This window comes from Panthera uncia, assembly GCF_023721935.1.
Source record: "Panthera uncia isolate 11264 chromosome D3 unlocalized genomic scaffold, Puncia_PCG_1.0 HiC_scaffold_8, whole genome shotgun sequence".
In the NCBI taxonomy this organism is placed as follows: domain Eukaryota; kingdom Metazoa; phylum Chordata; class Mammalia; order Carnivora; family Felidae; genus Panthera; species Panthera uncia.
In genome coordinates, this window is record NW_026057586.1 from 72,732,861 (window position 1) to 72,751,250 (window position 18,390).

Genomic DNA, 18,390 nt, shown 5'->3' on the forward strand with positions numbered 1-18,390 from the left:
GATAGAAAGAACCACAGTGTAGGACCAGAACACAGCACAAGCCAAGTGGCTCCATCATACCCCTCCAAAATTAGATTCTGTAGCAGATCTAAGTATAAGGCAAACACTTCAGTGGAGTCTTGTTATGACTGCTCTGTAACTACGTGGCCTTAACCAAGTCACTAGCCTTCTGCCCACCCAGCTCTGCCACTGAAGGTCATACAGCCACCTACTGAGACAGGAAGGGCAACTGTGAACAGCCCCATCTAAACTGACACCTAGCACCACATAGATCCCCACCAAGAGGCCAACACCCTCCCTGCCCCACATAAAGCACATGCTACCAGAGTTCCTGTCTTTTGTAGCTGTGCCAGTCAGAACACTTCAGACAGAACAGGAGGGATGGCCACTGAGGATCCAGCATGTTCCAGAGCTCTGCCAGACACCCTCACACCTCCTCTCCATCCAAGAGCGAGATGTGCACCCTCTGCTGTGGCACCTCATTCACCCCATGGCCAGGGTCCCTGGCCCAGGGCCAGCCCATAAGAGGGACTAAGGAGATATCAGTTCATACAATACTGCCATACACGAGGAATGGTCAGCCCAATTACAACCAAAACCACAGCAGAAACATCAAGTTCCTCCCTCAGGACACACAGAAGGTTCTGGCTCCAAAGCCTCTGCCCTTGCCTGAGAATGGACAATAAGGGAAAGCATTGGTTTTCCTAAAACAGACACCTTTGGCAAGTTTGCAGGCAGAAGCTGAAGTACACAGCAGCTTATATAGCTATTAACACGTGCCCTACAGCTCATCTGATCAGACACAAGAAACCCAAACAGAGCTCTAGCAACCAAGGAAGGGGCTGTGTCCCCATGACATACTTCATAGTAGGAAACTGCCTTGCCAGCAATGGAAAAAAAAAACAGGAGGCATAGGACAGCGCTGCGAGGCAGTGTTCACCCCGGACAACAATGCAAAACCCCCTTCCTTCCCTGCCTGCTGAGACACCTGCATGCCTAGTGGATTTCCATCTCTCCTGCCACCACCTTACATTCTGGGAAGATGGCCTGGCAGCCCAGTTTCAGGCCCTGCGATACCTGGGCCAATGGCTTCGACTGGATCCGAATGGAGTTCAACCACAGAGGCTGTGAGCTATGCAGGAGAAAGAACAAGCAAAGGGAAGAGGTGTGCAGGGAGTCAACCTGTGTCTCCTGTCTGTCGCCCACTCTGCCCTTCCTGCCCCTTCCTAGGGGAGCCACAAGTTCCCTCCTCTAGGGGAGTTCTACAAATGAAACCCTCAAGTGCCAATGGCAGAAAAGGAATTCTGACTTCTCCTCATATTTACTTCCTAGAAAACCTCTATTCTGCTAAATCCCACTGGCATCACTGATGGAGGATTAGAGACAGAATCCCAAGGTCCGTGCTCCACCCACCCCAGTGAGTCCCAGTAGAGGATAATAGTCGGTGCTCCTCGTACTGCCAGGATCCATTCCCAGCCTGCTTAGCCCTGCGGCCACTGCAGTAATAACAGAAGGGAGGGAGGGGCCCTTGCGCAGGGCAGTCACCAAGAAATAGGGCTGCATGGCATGGAAAGAGCTCAACATGCTGCTGAGTGAAAAGGAAGCTCGATGCCATACACAGCATGACAGCATTTAGGCTAGAGGAAAAGAACAGATAAATCATGGCATTCTTTCTAGGAGTACATGTATACATAAATAACCGTATTTTTTTTTTTTTTTTTTTTTAAGTCTGGAAAGATAAACTGTAGGTTGCTCTGAAGCAGGAGTGAAATGAGGGGGTGGGACAAAAAGGTTTTAGCTTTGTCTTTACTGTTGCCAATTGTTTTAAAGAAGGTGTTTCTTCGTATAATTGAAGAGGGGTTTCTATAAGTGTTAAACGAGGGTCATGCTGCTCTTCTCTCCCCCGTTTTCTTCCAGGGTTTGGCCCAGTCACAGAACCCGACACCTGTCTCTGGTCAGCTGGTTAGCAGGGTCCCTCATGGCCACGCTGCCCTTCCCTCCACCTGTGTCCTCTGCCACTGGTGCCAGGCCTACCCCCTGGATGCTGCATGTAAACCACCCAGGGACCCTGTTAAAGTGCAGCTTTTGACTATGAGTCCCTGATGCAGCCTTTTAACAGCTCCCCACCCCCTCCAACCCCCCTGAAAGAGGTTCTGATGCCCAGTCAGGTGTGGAAGCTACTGTCCTTGCTGACCTACTTGAGCAGAGAAAGAGAGGGAAAAACCTTAGGGCCAAGGTGCCCAGAGTCTGGAACCCTGAGACAACTGTCCTGGGCTCAGGGGGCAGTGACACCCAGAGCTCATGGGAAGAAGGTGAGGTCACTGGCATTCCTAAACAGTAGCCCCAGATGGTGCTTCCAGCTTACCCTCGTCAAGTGTGGGTGCTGTGCAGAGACTGGGAAATGTGTGGGAACAGAAGGGTAGCCTTTTTAAGGCTTTCCCAAAGTGTATCGCACAGCACACCGATGTCCAGCAAGACTTTGTGTGAGAAATCCGAGGCCCCCATGGCTGTCGACACAGGGTGACAACAGTCATCACAGCAGGGGAACATTCAGATGAGCCTGTGCTCTTATAGCACATCCACCCAGCATTTTCACTAAGGTCCATCCCTGCCAGCTCACTTCATTAGTTTTGTAGTCCGTCTCTTGCTGATGGTATAATGCATACCTATTGCAAAGTTAAACTGCAAATTTTGCAAAAGAGGTGGGACTTTGCAAAAGATGCGGGATTTCATGAAGCTGATGGAAGCAATGTGGGCAAAGCCTTTGCACATGAGCACCAGGCACAATTAACATGGATGACAACTGCCCAAAGGGAGGACTGCTGGTCAAGGAAGAGACCGCAACACACACTTCTAAGGCACAAAGATGTCAGAGAATCCTGGGAGAGGCAAATAGCTCTCGAATATTTCTGCAAAAGTAGCTGTCGAAATTTAGGCTGCCAAGGTGAAGGAGCGTCATAGCGTGCTATCATAAACTATTAGAAAATTAAGCTCCCCTCAAACCAACCAAACTCAATCATTCTTGGTTCGTTTGAAGAATTAATACATCCTTGTGATCACCAAAGCCCTAGTAACATAAGACTTAGGAGTTATTTTCATTATTATTTAATTACTAAGATAAAGTCCCAATCACACCTTTACCAGGGTAACTGAGCCCCGCCGTAAGTGGATTCACATTGTGACCCTTTGCTAGTGCTGACAGCAGCCCCTCCCCTTCTTCTCTGTGCTGTTGGGTAGGGATGTCACCCACATACAAAAGGGGTGACATTTATGTCATTATTACATTCTCATTTATGCTTTTTAAGTTTACTTATTTATTTTGAGATAGAGAGGGAGAGAGAGAATAACCAGGGGAGGGACAGAGAGGGGGACAGAGGATCCGAAGCAGGCTCTGAGCTGACAGCAGACAGCCCGATGCAGGGCTTGAACTCACAAACTGTGAGATCATGACCTGAGCTGAAGTCGGATGCTCAACCAATTGAGCCACCCAGGCGCCCTTCATTTATGCTTTTCCATACCAATTGAATTTTTAACACCAAGGACACCTCACTTTCAAATAAAATCAGTAAAAGCAACAAAGAGCTGTTACCTCTTTGCAGTACAAGGCTAGGACTTCCCCTACTTAGCACAATGCTAGGAGGCCAGGGTCACTGTGAGGCCAAGCATTCTGGGAGCCTGCCGCTGAAGAGTGGCAGGTGTCGGAATGGGGGGCTGGGTATGACAACAGAGGTCCACTCTCGAGGACACAGGGGCTTTCAGAGGACAGCAGTGGCACAGCTGTAGCTGAAAGCCTCAGCTGAAAACCTTCTCTCACTGGGTTCCCTCAACAACCCAATGGCAACATGAAGAAGGTCATCATCTCATTTGGGTTTTGACCACATTTGATCACTAGAAGAAACAGGCCCCTTCTGCACTCTGCCCTCCTAGGAAACCCTTCTGGATTGTCATCTTACTGCCACACCAGCCTCAAAAATGTCATGTGGTTCCTTCATTTCCAACTCAAGGAGCCAAGGCCCACAGGCCAGACACCCAGCAACCTGCACTAGGGGAGTCCCCTACCAAGATGGACTTCAAAATTCCCAAGAAGTTCCTTTGAAGGGAACAAGGAAGGGGCGCGTTGGTAGCTCAGTCAGTTAAGGTCTGACTCGAACTCAGCTCAGGTCTTGATCTCAGGGCCCCACACGGGGCTCCACACTGGGCATGAAGCCTACTTAAAAAGATAAATAAAATAAAGTAAAATAAAACATGAAGGGGACCGGAAATAGACGGCTACTTCTGGTGGCCAACACCCCTTCCCTGCCTCTCAACTGCTGGAAAACTGATGGCTGACCAGCCAGATGATAAGAACCTGGCCTTGAATTCACCAATGCCAGACTGGGTGTCTAAAGACCAGGGACTAAGCTGTCACTGACCACAGTATGGCTTCAGTTTCACGAGAAGAATCATCCATGAGCTCCCAGCCTGGTTGTGAGGACAAGTGCAAAAAACAGATAGGACAGAACTTGGCCACCTGAGGGCACTTGGGTGGGATGGCAGCCCTTCTGCAGAGCCCCTCCTCACCTGCTGTACGAGCTCAGGGGGCAGCTCAGCTCTCCACTGCTTCAGCTGGCGCGAGGCAAAGGAGTGCAAGGCATAGGACATGGTGCCATACTCGATCCACAGGGACAGGTTGGAGCTGTCGATCTCCAGGGCCCGCCGGAAACAGTTCAGGACAGGTGTGGCGTGCTTCCAGATGGGACCATCACTCTTCAGCTCATTGGAGTTCAGTTTGTCCTGAATGCGACTGGCCCGGGCCAGGGCCATGCCTGCCCAGGAATCAAACCTGCAGTCATGACAAAAGCACCAGTGAACACACAGCTGCCCTTACAGCACTGCAGACATGGTAGCCTGGGCAAGGCACCCAGGCCCCAGGGGAGTGGTCCCAGGCCATGACCCAGAGCCCAGCTCCACCACTCATGGACTCCATGTTTCTGAGCTATGAAATGTGGCTAAGAAAACCCATATCAAGAAAGCTGAGCTGCTGGGACACCACAAGACATGTATCTTAGGTCATTCAGCATCTCGCAGGTACTCAGTAAGTGCTCTAAGAGAATCCCCATGGACTCGAGCCCAAATTATGCTAACATGGTGAGCTCTTGGACTCTGCTCCCCTTTGCTTCCCTGCTTGGAGGGGTTACCCAAAGAATGTCTCTGATGGAAAGGAAAAGGGGTGCTTTACAAGGCATGGCCCATCCAAGGTGACAGGGAGGCTCTCATCCAGCTGCCACCTCACCTAACCCCGCACTGGTAGCACCTGCCATCAACACACTCACTGACCAAAAGCACGGGGCAGCCAAGACCCTGAAAACACTGCCATGTAGCTTCTACATGGTTCTCCCTCTGGGACCTTGACCACATCCTGCCCTGTCCACCTCAGTTCCCAGAAGCAATATGGAGAGCAAGGGGACCACGATGGCTGAGAGCCTACAGTTCTGAGATCACCTGAAAGAAAGTGGTGGGGAAAATGTAAAAGGCTGTGATGATGACGAAGGCCAAGACAATTTCTGGGCACTTGGGAGAGTGGAATTTCCTGAGTGCAAGTACAGACAACAGAATAGACAGCAATCACATAACAGATGCTACCTTCCACATGCTGACAATTCTTGACCTACTGCTGTACTAACTTTAAAACTGGCCAACTAGCTTTCTGGACTATTTTTGACAGGTGTGGTAAGGGCAGAGCAGACTTGTGAAGCTCACACGTGCTTCTGCCGTACTCCAGGCACCCAAAGATGAAAAAGTATGAGCAAAGGAGCAGTAAAGAGGCCTGAAGGCTTAAGTGATGATGGGGGATAGCAAAAATGAAGGCTTCAGCCCCTGTGTGGAGGCCCTGAGTGTACCCTTTCCTCCTCAGGGCCTGGGATCCGGGGCTCTGCTCAGGTCACCCTGGGGGCGGAAGCATAGGGGTAGGTGTCAAGCTCCCCTCCAGATGGTGGGGAACCCTGTCAGGGACGTACCACCAGGGCCAGCTCCTTCCACACTGAGGGTTTCCCCTCTTAATTCCTCCCAGAATGCCTTCGGCAACCCCCTTTGCCCTTGCCTTGAGGGAAGGGACCAAATCACGGTGTGTGCCCATATACCTGCATAAGTACCAAAATGGAAACCACTAACCACAAATAGAAGTGACCAAGAACACAGACACCTCATCAGAAAAACTCAAAATGCTTCTCTGTGTGTCACCAAAAACCAAGTCCTGACACGGGTTCTTGATTCTAGCAGAGCAGCGCACAACCCACACTCGCGGAGTGCTGACCCACAAGGACAGTAGGGAGCCCAAGGGCCAGCGATGCCACGAACTCAGGAGGAAGAAGCATCCAGAGCCTGTGCGCCGGGCTGGTACTCACGTAGGGCAGGCCTGCTCCCAGCACTGGGCTCAGAGTTGTTTGGCAGAGGGATGAGCTGTATTGGGACCTATTCCCATCTTGCCCCAGAGAATGCCACTCTATGAAACCCCTGGCCAAGGTGGCCCAATCCCAGCTGAGCAAGAGCAGATGGAGCGGTGGACGGGTCAAGAAAAGCTGTCGCCAGCATTCTCGCAGACTTGCTCTTCCTGCAGGGACCACCAACAAACACTGTGGCCGGGACACACCACCACACACCCAGCTGTCTGCCATGGGCTTCACCTGTGTCTAGCAGGCTCTGAAAGTGTAAAGAAAAGGCCAGCATCCAAACTTCCATCTTAGCCAGCACAGAAGATGAGACTGAGCCCAAGTCTTCCCTGACACCTGCTCGTGAGGGCCAGAATGAAGGAGGGTCAGGACTAGGCCACCAGGTTCCTCCTGGCCCTGGGGCCAGTCCTCACAGGGCACCCCACCTCTACGGCACGGCTGCCAGCAGGCCAAGCCTGACAGATTGACTCCCTCTGAACCGGTGCACGTACAAGTTGGAAGGAGGCCCAAATGAGCTGTCACGAACCTTGTCTTGTAACGCAAAGGGCTGCTGGGTGCGAGGTGTCACGCCAGGCTCTCACCTCTCCACGGGCAGGCTGGTCTTATCACCCTCACTTTTCAGACATGGAGGCAGCAGGGCAAAGGAGGTGACTCCTCACTGCCTAGAACAGGAGCACTCAGCCAGCCTGAGTGTGGATCTCCCCTACCAAACTGGTCCACAGTGACCCCAGAGAGGACATCCAGGGCCACCAATACATGGCTCCCTGCCTGAAGGAAAACATACGCTGAGCAACAAGGGGGCTGGGAGAACCTCTCCCACAAGCTACAGAAGTTGTGTAAACTGGTTTCTCTACTTAGATCCCAGCCCCTCTCCCCCGGGCCAGGTGGGTCCTGACAAGATGGAGCTCTGCGTTTTCCCCTGAGGATGGGCAGCCTCTGCAGGCTGGCCCCTGAATACTTTACCTACAGATACTACTCTGGACCTTCAGATACAAAGCTTACCTTGACCCAAGGCTTACCTCCTAGGTGTGGAGGCCATGAGAAAATGTTCCCTCTCAATCAAATGAATCAGACTTTATGAGCTTAGCAGAGCCCTTTCAGGATGAACAGGCCAACCATTACAATTTAAGAAAAAGCCACCCGGGCTCAGCGGGAAGAAAGCATGAGCCTCACATACAATAGGCTCTCCTACTTTTACTGTCATGACAATTGCTACTGCCAACACTTGCATCAGAGCAAGGAAAGAGAACTCCTAGCTTAAGTATTTCTATTACCTTCCCCTTTCCCCAAAATAAGGAAACAACCATTAGCTAAAGACACATAGTACACATCAGCCCATTTCCCAGGGCCAGAAGCCAGGAAAGGAGGCAGCACTGAACCAGGAGGATGGAACCAGATGGCACCCCATTGCCCTGCTGGCCTGGATGCAGATAGAAACCTCATACCTTCTCTGAGGCCAGTGCTCATCCCAGGTATCTTCTGGAAGGAAGACTTCTCCACTGCTCCTCTTTTTATGAAGAACCTGTCTCTTGCCTTTCCTAATAACTGCAGAGTGCTAACCATACTTTCTCATTCTTTTTCCCCTGATCTCTTTGCTATGGCAGAGAAACCCCAACCTGGCCCAGGAAAGGGTTTGCTGAGCTGGGGTCACCCCAACCCTCCCTGCTTGGCCTTATGCCCAGGTCACTGACCTGTTGGGGCAGATGCAGATGTCATGCATGTAGAACTTGATAGCCTTAGACTGCTCCTTGTTTTTGAAATGGTAATCAGCCAGGAGGTAGTAGAGCTCATTCACCACCGGAGGGGAGGGGTCGGCCCCTTCTGGAAGGCAGGGCACCTGGCAGGTGAGGGAGCAGGATAAGGGGAGATGGAGTCAGGGTCTCAGATGTGACCAGTAACGCTGCAAACCCAGGACCATTCACATTAGCACAGGACAGACACTAGGCTTCTCATGGACCTGACTTCTGGTATAGAGCAAGGAAAGCAGACAAGGTGCAGATGCAGCAGTGCCGGAGGGAAAAATGATGGGACACAGCTCCACCATGCTCAGTTCCTACCTCGGCCGAGGTGCCCTCAATGTAGGCAGAGACTTTGTCCAGGTTCAGGGCCGGCCTTTCTGTGCGGGGCACAATGGTGGCGATCCTCTTCAGAAGGTTGGCCAAGTCAGCAGACACAGTGCTGGTCTTGTAGCTGTCAAATTCAGGAAGGGTCTTGGGCTTAAAATACTCAAACATAAACAGAGCGTCCTCCCATATAAGGTCCACCTTGAGAAAAGACAGAAAGCAGATTATAGTACAGTCAGGGTAAAGCAGAAAGGGAAAGGTTCTTCCATGGAAATAATACAGACAAGGTTACAATATGTTAGAGTGTAGAAAAAGTCCCATATACTTTTAAAAATCTGCATACTCACTCTAATTCCCAAACCCAAATGTCTGAAGAGCAGAAAAATGAACTGGCATAAGCCCAGCCTTTACAAAGACAAATGTTGGAAACTGAGGGCCACACTCTGTTGAGTCCACATGGCTGAGCCAGAGGGTAGGTTCAATCACGAGTGGGCACTGTGGCCAGGCCACTGACCCTCTCCTTGAGCCTCAGCTGCCCCACTGCTTGCTCTGGACCAGGGTGGGTCTGCATTCTACATGGGACCACAGTGGGGGCCCCGCCCAAGGAGCTTACATTCAGGGAATGGAATTGGTAAGAATAAATGACAGTACTGACAAGCCATGAGTGCTTGAAACCCAAACAACAAAAACAAATGAAAACCTCTAAGGAATTATTCATATTATCCGACTGGAAAAGGAAATCCTTTGAAAATTGCCATGCTGCACTTTTGAATGATTGGTCAACATTTACGAAGCTAGTTTTTGCAAGGAAAACACTTTTCCTATGATCAGACTACATCTGACCATGCTCTCATTCTCCTGGTGCAACTAACCACAAGAGGTATGTGTCTGATGTCCTCCAGGAGTGCTCACGCCCCTGCTTCTCTGAGCCCCACTCCCCTGGGCAGGGGCGGGGACACCCTCACCTGCTGGGCTGAGTGCTCCTCCAGGTACCTGGCCTTGCTCTTCTTGCTAGGGAAGCTGTACAGGCAGTAGAAGCACTGTTCCAAGGCGGTCTCCAGCTCCTCCTTGTAGGGGTGCGTGTCTTCAGAGGTGGATGCAGCAAGTTCCTTCTGGAGAACGCGTACCTGTGGTAGGCAGGAAGAGACGCCTGAGGAGAAGGCCCATAGCTTCCCTGGCACAGTGGGACCCCAGGGAGACCACCATTCTATCAAGTCTGTTAACCTGAGGAGGCCGTGTCTCTTGGGCCTGTTTCCTAAAAGGGCCTGTTACCCCCACAGGAGCCATTCTGGGCCCAGATCTGACAAGTGACCAGAAGGGCATGCTTGCCAAACTGCCTTCCTTCTAGCGCATCCAGTCAGTATCTACCAGCTGCTAGGAGATATTATATGCCCTCTGGTAAGTTCTCTACCCACTTATTTGGCCATTCATTTGCTCCCCAAATATTTACCAAGCACCTCGTTATGTTAGGCACGATGTGACACAGTCTCTGCTTTTAAGAAGCTCAGATGGAGGGGCAGTAAATTAAACAGGTGGTTATAATGCAAATGGTAAATCCCATTAGGACTGAGGGAGTCTCTCTCAGACAAAACATCAATAAGGATTCCAGAGGATGTAAACAACACAGTCAACAAGTGATGCATCTATGAAGATTAGATTCAATGGCTATTGTTATGCCCAACTGTTACCAGATACACATTCTTTTCAAGCATCCATGAGTTTTCCAAAACTAGACAAAAAGCACATCTCAACAAATACTAAAGACAAAATATAATACACACCACATCCTCAGAACATAAGTCAGTAAAATGAGAAATCAGTACATAAAGGTAGCAAATACCACAGGTCAAAATATGGCATGCAGCTAAAAATGTACTTGGGGAAAACTTATAACCTTCAGCACTTGTACAAAAAAGAGTGAACACTGCCACTGAGTGGCCATCTAAACACAGCGTAGTTTCAGGTTGATAAGCACATGGCTTTTCCCATAGGCTTCACACATAAACTTATATCTTATATCTTATATAAAAGGAAGAAGTTACTTGAAGGGCACTTTATACACCGGGTCATTCAAACAATTCACCAAATGTCTTTTCACATAAGCTTTTATATGTAAGTTTGTAAACACATCTTAATGCTAGGAAGATGTCACTGAATGACCTTATACCTGATGTTAACCCCATGGCTTTTCCCAATGCTTCTGCACTTAATTTAGAAACATTAATACCTTAATGATAGCAAGATGTGAAAAAGAAAAAGAGTGAACACTGAAATAAGCTTTCACCGCAATAAGTGAGAAAAAGCACAAAGTAAATCCAAAGAAATGATACAGATGTATGTATGTTTATTTCCGTATTTTTATATTGTGCTATACACTATATAGCTGCATGGGTTTTTAAACTTTACATATAAAATATCATCTAATACATAACCCTCTGCACGTTGCTCTTATTCATTTCACTGAGCTATATTCACATTGATACAAATAAATCTGGTTCATTCATTTGCACTGCTCTAAGCAGTTAAACTAATTAAAATGAATGAATGGACCGGACTTATTTGTATCAATGTGAATATAGCTCAGTGAACTGAAATGAATCTTATCGTACGGGGATATCAAAATTTCAAACTTTTTAGTATGGAAAATTCCAAACATATATTAAACTAGAAATGATAGTATAGTGAGCCCACATATGGAGCACTGATTAATAAGTCTGATTACTAAGCACTGATTACTAATAAGCACTGATTACTAAGTCTGTGCACAGCCAGTCCCTCACCCAACTGTCCCCAACCCACCCCACATCATTTGGAAACAAATCTTAGACATTACATCACTTTGTCTGTAAATATTTGTTACCATATTTTTTTTTTTTTACCTTTTCTAATGATAGCATTAAGGGTGTTTATCCTTTTTTGTATATGTGTTATAAACAGCATTATGGTTAACATCCACCAACATGCTATTCTTTATATGCATGTGAAAGTTTCTTTTTCTTTAGTGTGGATTCCTATAAAAGGAATTACCAGGTCACAGGGTTTGCACATTTGCAACTTTAAAAACTGTATTTTCAAATTGTTTGCCAAAATAGTTGAACTAATTAATTCTATACTTAAAAAAAAAAATTTTTTTATGTTTATTTTTTTGACAGAGAGAGACAAAGTGTGAGGAGAGGGGCAGAGAGAGAGGGAGACACAGAATCTGAAGCAGGCTCCAGGCTCTGAGACGTCAGCACAGAGCCTGATGCTGGGCCCGAACTCATAAACTGCAAGACCATGACCTGAGCCGAAGTCTGACACTGAACCAACTGAACCACCCAAGCGCCCCACTAATTTTATACTTCTGATGGCAGGATGGAAATTCCTACACAGCCCCATCAGCCCTAGGTACCACAGACAAATGTTGATGACTGTCTGAAAGGACAAAATGGTATTCCATTGCTTTTAATTCCTTTTTAATAAAGAATTTATGGTTGTTAGTGAGGTTGAGTGTCTTTTCATGTTTACTGGCCTTTAAGGTTTCCTCTCTAGTGATCTGTTCATATAATTTCCTCATTTTTCTCTTGGACTTTTTTCTTTTTCTATGGATTCGTGGAGTTTTTTAAATACCCTGAATTCCAGTCTTTTGTCTGATATGTATGTTTCACCAGTTTCACACGCACGTGTGTGTCTGTGTGTGTGTGTGTGTAGTTCTATCACTATGCTATTTTATGTGGAACTTTGTGTATAGTGTTTGTTTTACAGAATTTTAAAATTTTAATGTCAGATTTATTAGTCCTTTCCTTTATGGTTTATGGGGGTGAGGGAAGGACGGTAAGGAAGAGTATACTATCCTTCCTGTAACTTTTTATTTCTATTAGAAGACAGGATTGAAGCAAATACAGCAGATGGTTAATGTGTACACAATCTGGGTGGTAGTACCAGGACACAGTGTAACAGGGACAGTCTGGAAGTTAGTAAAGGCTCTATAGAAAAGGGGCCATTTGAGTTGAGTGTGGATGAATGGTTAAGAATTCAGCAACCTGAATATAACATATGAAAAGAAATACTAACTCAAGAAAAGATGAGATCCAAGAGGATTTCTCCCTCAGAGAATACTTCCACTCTATCCAAGAAGAAAAAATCCACACAAAAGATCTCCCCATGTCAGTCACAAAGCACTCCCAAGACACAATCCTTTATCTGAAGACCACTAACCTGGGGCAATGGGAAGAGCCAGCAATAAAGTATTCACCTTCGTAACCGCCACAGCACCCAGAATGGTGAATGCTCAGCAACCATTTGTAGATCAATGAATGAATAACTTTATGTTTGTTCATTTATTTATTCAAGAAACATCAACTGGACAGTAATCTATGTCAGCCACTGCTCAGGGCCCTAGAGATGCTTCAGGCAGCAAGACTAAAAAGGTCTCTGATCTCAGGAACACACCAGCTAGCAGAGAGGCACGTGACACAGAAACAAATAGCAGGGCTGCTCAGCAGTCATGAGGACAGAGTGGCAGGACCAGGGAAGACTTCTTTTAGAAGGTGTCCTCTGAGCTGAGACCAACATGGCAAGAAGGAAAGGGCAAGCCAGACATGTAGACCCCGGGGCAGAGTATGACAAACAGAGGGCATGAGGTGGTCAGGACCTGAGCAGAGAGAGAGAGCACTCAATAAGCAGAGGCCGAGTCCACAAAAGTGAAGTTGCTGCAGGAGCTGGAAGAAAGTAAAGGCTAGGCCTCGGGTAGGAAAATCAGGAGCTATGAAATGAAACATGGCGGTACTCCTATCACGTCCACTCCCTCAGATTCACTTAGCAGATCCTGGCAGCTAGAATTCATACTCTGCCAAAAAAGATGTAGACTAAGGAAAACCCAGAGTATGGTCATCCCATCATCGCCCCTGCTGCCTACCCAGGAGGCACCTCAGCACCACTTCTGCCGGGTACCAGCTTGCAAAGGGGCTGACTCATTCTTGACTCTCCCCCAAGCAGCGTAAGAGAAACTGCTTTGTAGAGGTGACCCTGTGGAAGTAGAACAGTGACCCCACACTCTCTCATTGGGAGAGGGAAGGCAGAAAAAGGAAGTTGCCAATTCCTGAGCAGCAATACAGTCTAAGCTTGGCACAATTCTTCCAAAAATGGTCCTGAAGCGTGGCGCTGACCAGGGTGAGCACCCGGGAGGCCCTCAGAACTCACAGGGTAGAGCAGACACTCAGGCATCTACAGCTGGGGCTCCTGCCAAGTCTCCACCTCCTCAGCACAAGTGGTCTGCAAACTGTCAAGCCCTACACACACATTAGCTCTATACGTATTCTCAGTCTCGTTCATTCATTCAATCCATTACTTATTAAACACCTACTATGGGCTACATATGCTGTGTCCTAAGGTACTGGGATCCAGCAGTGAACAAAAGTAACAAAAATCCCTACCTTCAGGGAAGTTACATTTTAATGGAGAAGAGACGCACAATAAACATAACAGATAAATAAATTATATGGCATGCTAGAAGATGGTATGAGCCATGGGGAAAGCACAGGACAGAGGAGGAACACCAGGACTGGGGAGGCAGGAGCTGCACTTGTAGAGAGGATATGCTCACTGAAAAGGTATACGGCAGAGGTCAGCAAACCTTCTCCTGAAGGGCTATGTAGTAAATATTTTAGGTTTCACATACCACACGGACTCTATCAGAGCTCCTCATCCCTGCCCCTGTATTGCCAAAGCAGCCATAGTTAACATGTAAATGAATGGTTGTGGCTATGTTCCACTAAAACATTTATTAATAGACACTGCTGGGAGCCTGGCTGACTCAGTTGGTTAAGCGTCCGACTTCGGCTCAGGTCATGATCTCGCGGTTCGTGAGTTAGAGCCTCGTGTCGGACTCTGCACTGACAGCTCAGAGCCTGGAGCCTGCTTCAGATTCCGTGCCTCAATCTCTCTCTCTGCCCCTCCCCAGCTTGTGCTCTCTCTCTCTCAAAAATAAAGACATTAAAGAAAAAAATTTTTTTTTAAACAGACACTGCAGGCTGGGTTAGGTGCCCCTCTCATGCTCTGTAACCTGTCTGCGCTGCTTGGCCTCACACTCAGCAGTGAGGTTTGGGGACAGGAATCATGCTGCTTATCCCCAGTAAGCCCAGTCAATCACAGCTGCTAGTAAGAGACAGCTATCTGTACTCACTAAATACTTATTTACTAAATAGCTATTGATTCAGCAACTACTACCTTTTGTGAGTGGTGCTGGGCAAACAGGATTCATTGGAAGGTGGTGGTGAATGCAGTTATTGCCTCTAAATTACTATGAAGGGCCTGGCCCTATGCCTGACACACACAAAACAGATGCAGTCACGATTAGTGGTTCTAAATCCACTTGTAGGTCAAGGCCAGGTCCAGAAGCCGTGAACCTCAGGTGCATAAGGGAACCAAGTTCAGACTTTCTGGCAACTCTGAGTAGTCACATATGAATCAAAGAAGAGCAGTGGGCCCCAGTACAGGGGGAGGCCAAGCAAGCCTCAGGACACCAAACCATCCCTCCCGCCCCACCAGCCCTTGCCAAGAGGGCAACGCTTACATAGAATCGCAGCAGAGCCCCATCGGAATTGCAGCACCAGGACCTTCTCCCCAAATACTCGTGGGCAGTGTTGAGCAGCATGAGGGAGGATGGGAGCATGGGCGTCTCAGCCATCACTAGGGAAAGACCAGACCGACAGAATTAGCGTGGGGACACTTGTGGGACTTGCAAAGCTCAGTCTCTCCTTTGTGGGCTTTTCTGTCTTTACCAAAGTGGCCACAGATTTTTCTTTCTTTCATTTTTTATCTTTTTGTCCTCTTAAGTAAGTTAATGACTTGATTGGCTTTACAAAAGCAATACATACTTTTCAAAAATCAATTCAGGAGCACCTGAGTGGCTCAGTCAGTCAAGCACCCAACTCTTGACTTCAGCTGAGATCATGATCTCGGCTCATGAGATAGAGCCTCGTGTGGGGCTCCACCTTGGGATTCTCTATCTCCCTCTCTCTCTCTGCCCCTGACCTGCTCACATACTCTCTCTCTCAGAATAAATAAATACACTTAAAAAGAAATCCAAATCATACAAGAAGACATAAGGAATGCCTTATCCACCTCCAAATAAACACGCTGATGTTCAGTGAACATCCCTGGAAGCAGCTTTCTGGGCATATAGGAAACATTTTGAAAGAGAAAGAGAAGTAACTTTTAATAATGAAACCCGGGGCGCCTGGGTGGCTCAGTCGGTTAAGCGTCCAACTTCGGCTCAGGTCATGATCTCACAGTTCGTGGGTTCGTGCCTTACATCGGGCTCTGTTCTGACAGCTCAGAGCCTGGAGCCCGTTTCAGATTCTGTGTCTCCTCTCTCTCTCTGCCCCTCCCTGTTCATGTTCTGTCTCTGTCTCAAAAATAAAAAGTAAACAGTAAAAAAAATTAAAAAAAAATAAAAATAATGAAACACATACTATATATACCATTTCTTAACTTCAAGATTCTTATTCTAAGGTCTTCTGGAATATTACAGATGCAAAAAAGAATGACTACCTTTCAGTTAAGTGTAGGTTCACCACTAGAATGATTACTAGCTCCTTAAAGATCCTTCAGTGCTTCTGAAACTCTGGACTATAACCCACTAGTGGGCTTGTAACTAGCATTTTTAAAGAGGATTAAGGATAGAACACAAAACAGAAAATACCAGTGCATCTCACGCCCAGTAGAATAAGAATTCTTTCATGAAATTTATGTCATACTTTTTACTATTGGCCAGTCCCTGTCAAAAAGGTATGAAAGGCATGGATTTAAAAATAAAAAGGGGGGGGGGCGCCTGGGTGGCGCAGTCGGTTAAGCGTCCGACTTCAGCCAGGTCACGATCTCGCGGTCCGTGAGTTCGAGCCCCGCGTCAGGCTCTGGGCTGATGGCTCGGAGCCTGGAGCCTGTTTCCGATTCTGTGTCTCCCTCTCTCTCTGACCCTCCCCCGTTCATGCTCTGTCTCTCTCTGTCCCAAAAATAAATAAAAAACGTTGAAAAAAAAAATTTTTTAAAAAATAATAAATAAATAAATAAAAATAAAAAGGGGCACCTGAGTGGCTCAGTCAGTTGAGTGTCCAACTCTTGATTTCAGCTGGGGTCATGATCCCATGGTCATGAGATGGAGCCCTGTGTCAGGCTCAGCGTGGAGCCTGCTTAAGATATTCTCCCCCACCCTGCCCCACCCTGCTCTCCGCACCACCCCTTTGCCCCCTGCTCCTCTCCCCAGCTTGTGTGCTCTTTAAAATAAATATATAAATAAATAATTTTTTAAAATAGAGGCGCCTGGGTGGCTCAGTCAGTTAAACATTCAACTCTTGGTTTCTGCTCAAGTCATGATCTCATGCTGGTTGGTGAGTTCAAGTCCCATATCAGGCTCCATGCGGAGGCTGCTTGGGATTCTATCTCCCATTCTCTGCCCCTCCCCCACTTTCTCTTTCTCTCTTAAAATAAATAAATAGACTTAAAAAAAATTTTTTTAATAAAAAACATAACTCAGAAAATCATGAGGAAACTAAACTATGCTAATTTTTTATGGATCTTTTAGCTTCCATTTTCAACAGCATCAAGTGATTCTATTATACAAGATGGGAGATAGCCTTGTAACACTTCCTCCTTTCTCCTCATCTCCCAATTTTGTTGTGCATATTATTTGTAGCACTTCAGGTTTGCAACATTGACACTCTGTTCTGCAACCATAATTAGCATAACTGCTTTCTCTCAATTCCAAGTTTAAATGGATTTGGTGCTCATCTCAAATCCTTGCCTGTGGCTTTTCCACTCCTGACGAATTTCATTCTGACTCATGTTGGTTTACTGACTTCATCCTCCAGTGACATCTTTAAAAGCACCCACAGGAGCTGGAATCCTGATTTATAAATGTCTGTTCCTACTATTAATTACAAACAACCTGGCTAGATGTCCTAGATCGTACCATCGTTCCTTGATAACCATGTAGACTTTTAGACATCACCTCAACTGCTCTGAATGCAGCTAGGGAGAAATCTGAAATGAGTCTCATGTTTTACCTGTGAAGATAAATCATTTTTTCAATTTAGAAATCTAAAAAATATTTATTTGTATTTATTTATTTATTTATTTTTGAGAGAAAGAGCAAGTGAGCGAGCATGTGCTTGCACAGGAGCAGGGGTGGAGCAGAGGGAGAAAGAGAATCTTAAGCAGGCTCCGTGCCCAGCATGGAGCCCAGTGTGGGACTCAATCCCATGACCCTGGGATCATGACCTCAGCAGAAATCAAGAGTTGGACACTCAACCGACGGAGCCACCTAGGTACCCCTAAAAAATCTTTATTCTTCAAGTAGGATGTATCTTGTGGCGTTACCAATTTTTCATGGTACATGCTGAACAATGAATCTGCAAGCTCAATTTTTTTTTACAGAGAAATGTTCCCATATTTGACAGTGGGTTGACCGCTTATCCTATTTCACTGCTGGGGTCTTTCCTTTAGGAGCACTACCTATCCTCACACTGGACAACCTGTTTCCCATATCCATCCTCTTCTCGTTAATGCTGTTAGCTCTGACCTGCATCCATTGGTTTCCGTTCTAGCCATGCTCATTCTGCTCCTTGCTGTCTGGTTTGTTAGTTGTAACAGTGAGACTTGGTTTATAATGTTTTCCCTTAGTTTTGCAATTTTCCTTTTTGTTTCATTCTGCTTATGAGCTCAGATTTTTTAATAAATTATTTCTTGTGCAAATTGTTACAGGGTCCCTGCCTTTGTTCCTCAATGTAAATTTTCTTCCTGACTGAGTTCGTGTGTTTCTTTTTTTGTCCCCCACACAGGGTGGGGGACAGGCTACGCTATGTCAGCACAGTGGCCATGTCATTTCTTTCTACCCTGCTCATGGTTAGGGCACTTCCTCC

At 47.0% G+C, this 18,390-nt stretch overlaps 1 protein-coding gene across 3 annotated transcripts in view; it reads right to left on the reverse strand.

Moving 5' to 3' along the window:
- The window catches only part of CABIN1 (calcineurin binding protein 1), a 154,341-nt gene that overhangs the window by 89,087 nt on the left and 46,864 nt on the right, over nucleotides 1-18,390 (reverse strand). For all 3 annotated transcript variants that reach the window (XM_049619133.1, XM_049619132.1, XM_049619131.1), the window contains exons 19-23: nucleotides 15,045-15,160; nucleotides 9,457-9,618; nucleotides 8,486-8,692; nucleotides 8,120-8,265; nucleotides 4,561-4,822 (exon numbers count right to left, since the gene is read on the reverse strand). In XM_049619133.1, the coding sequence (XP_049475090.1) occupies nucleotides 4,561-4,822; nucleotides 8,120-8,265; nucleotides 8,486-8,692; nucleotides 9,457-9,618; nucleotides 15,045-15,160 (893 nt within the window). The remainder of the gene's footprint in view (nucleotides 1-4,560; nucleotides 4,823-8,119; nucleotides 8,266-8,485; nucleotides 8,693-9,456; nucleotides 9,619-15,044; nucleotides 15,161-18,390) is intronic.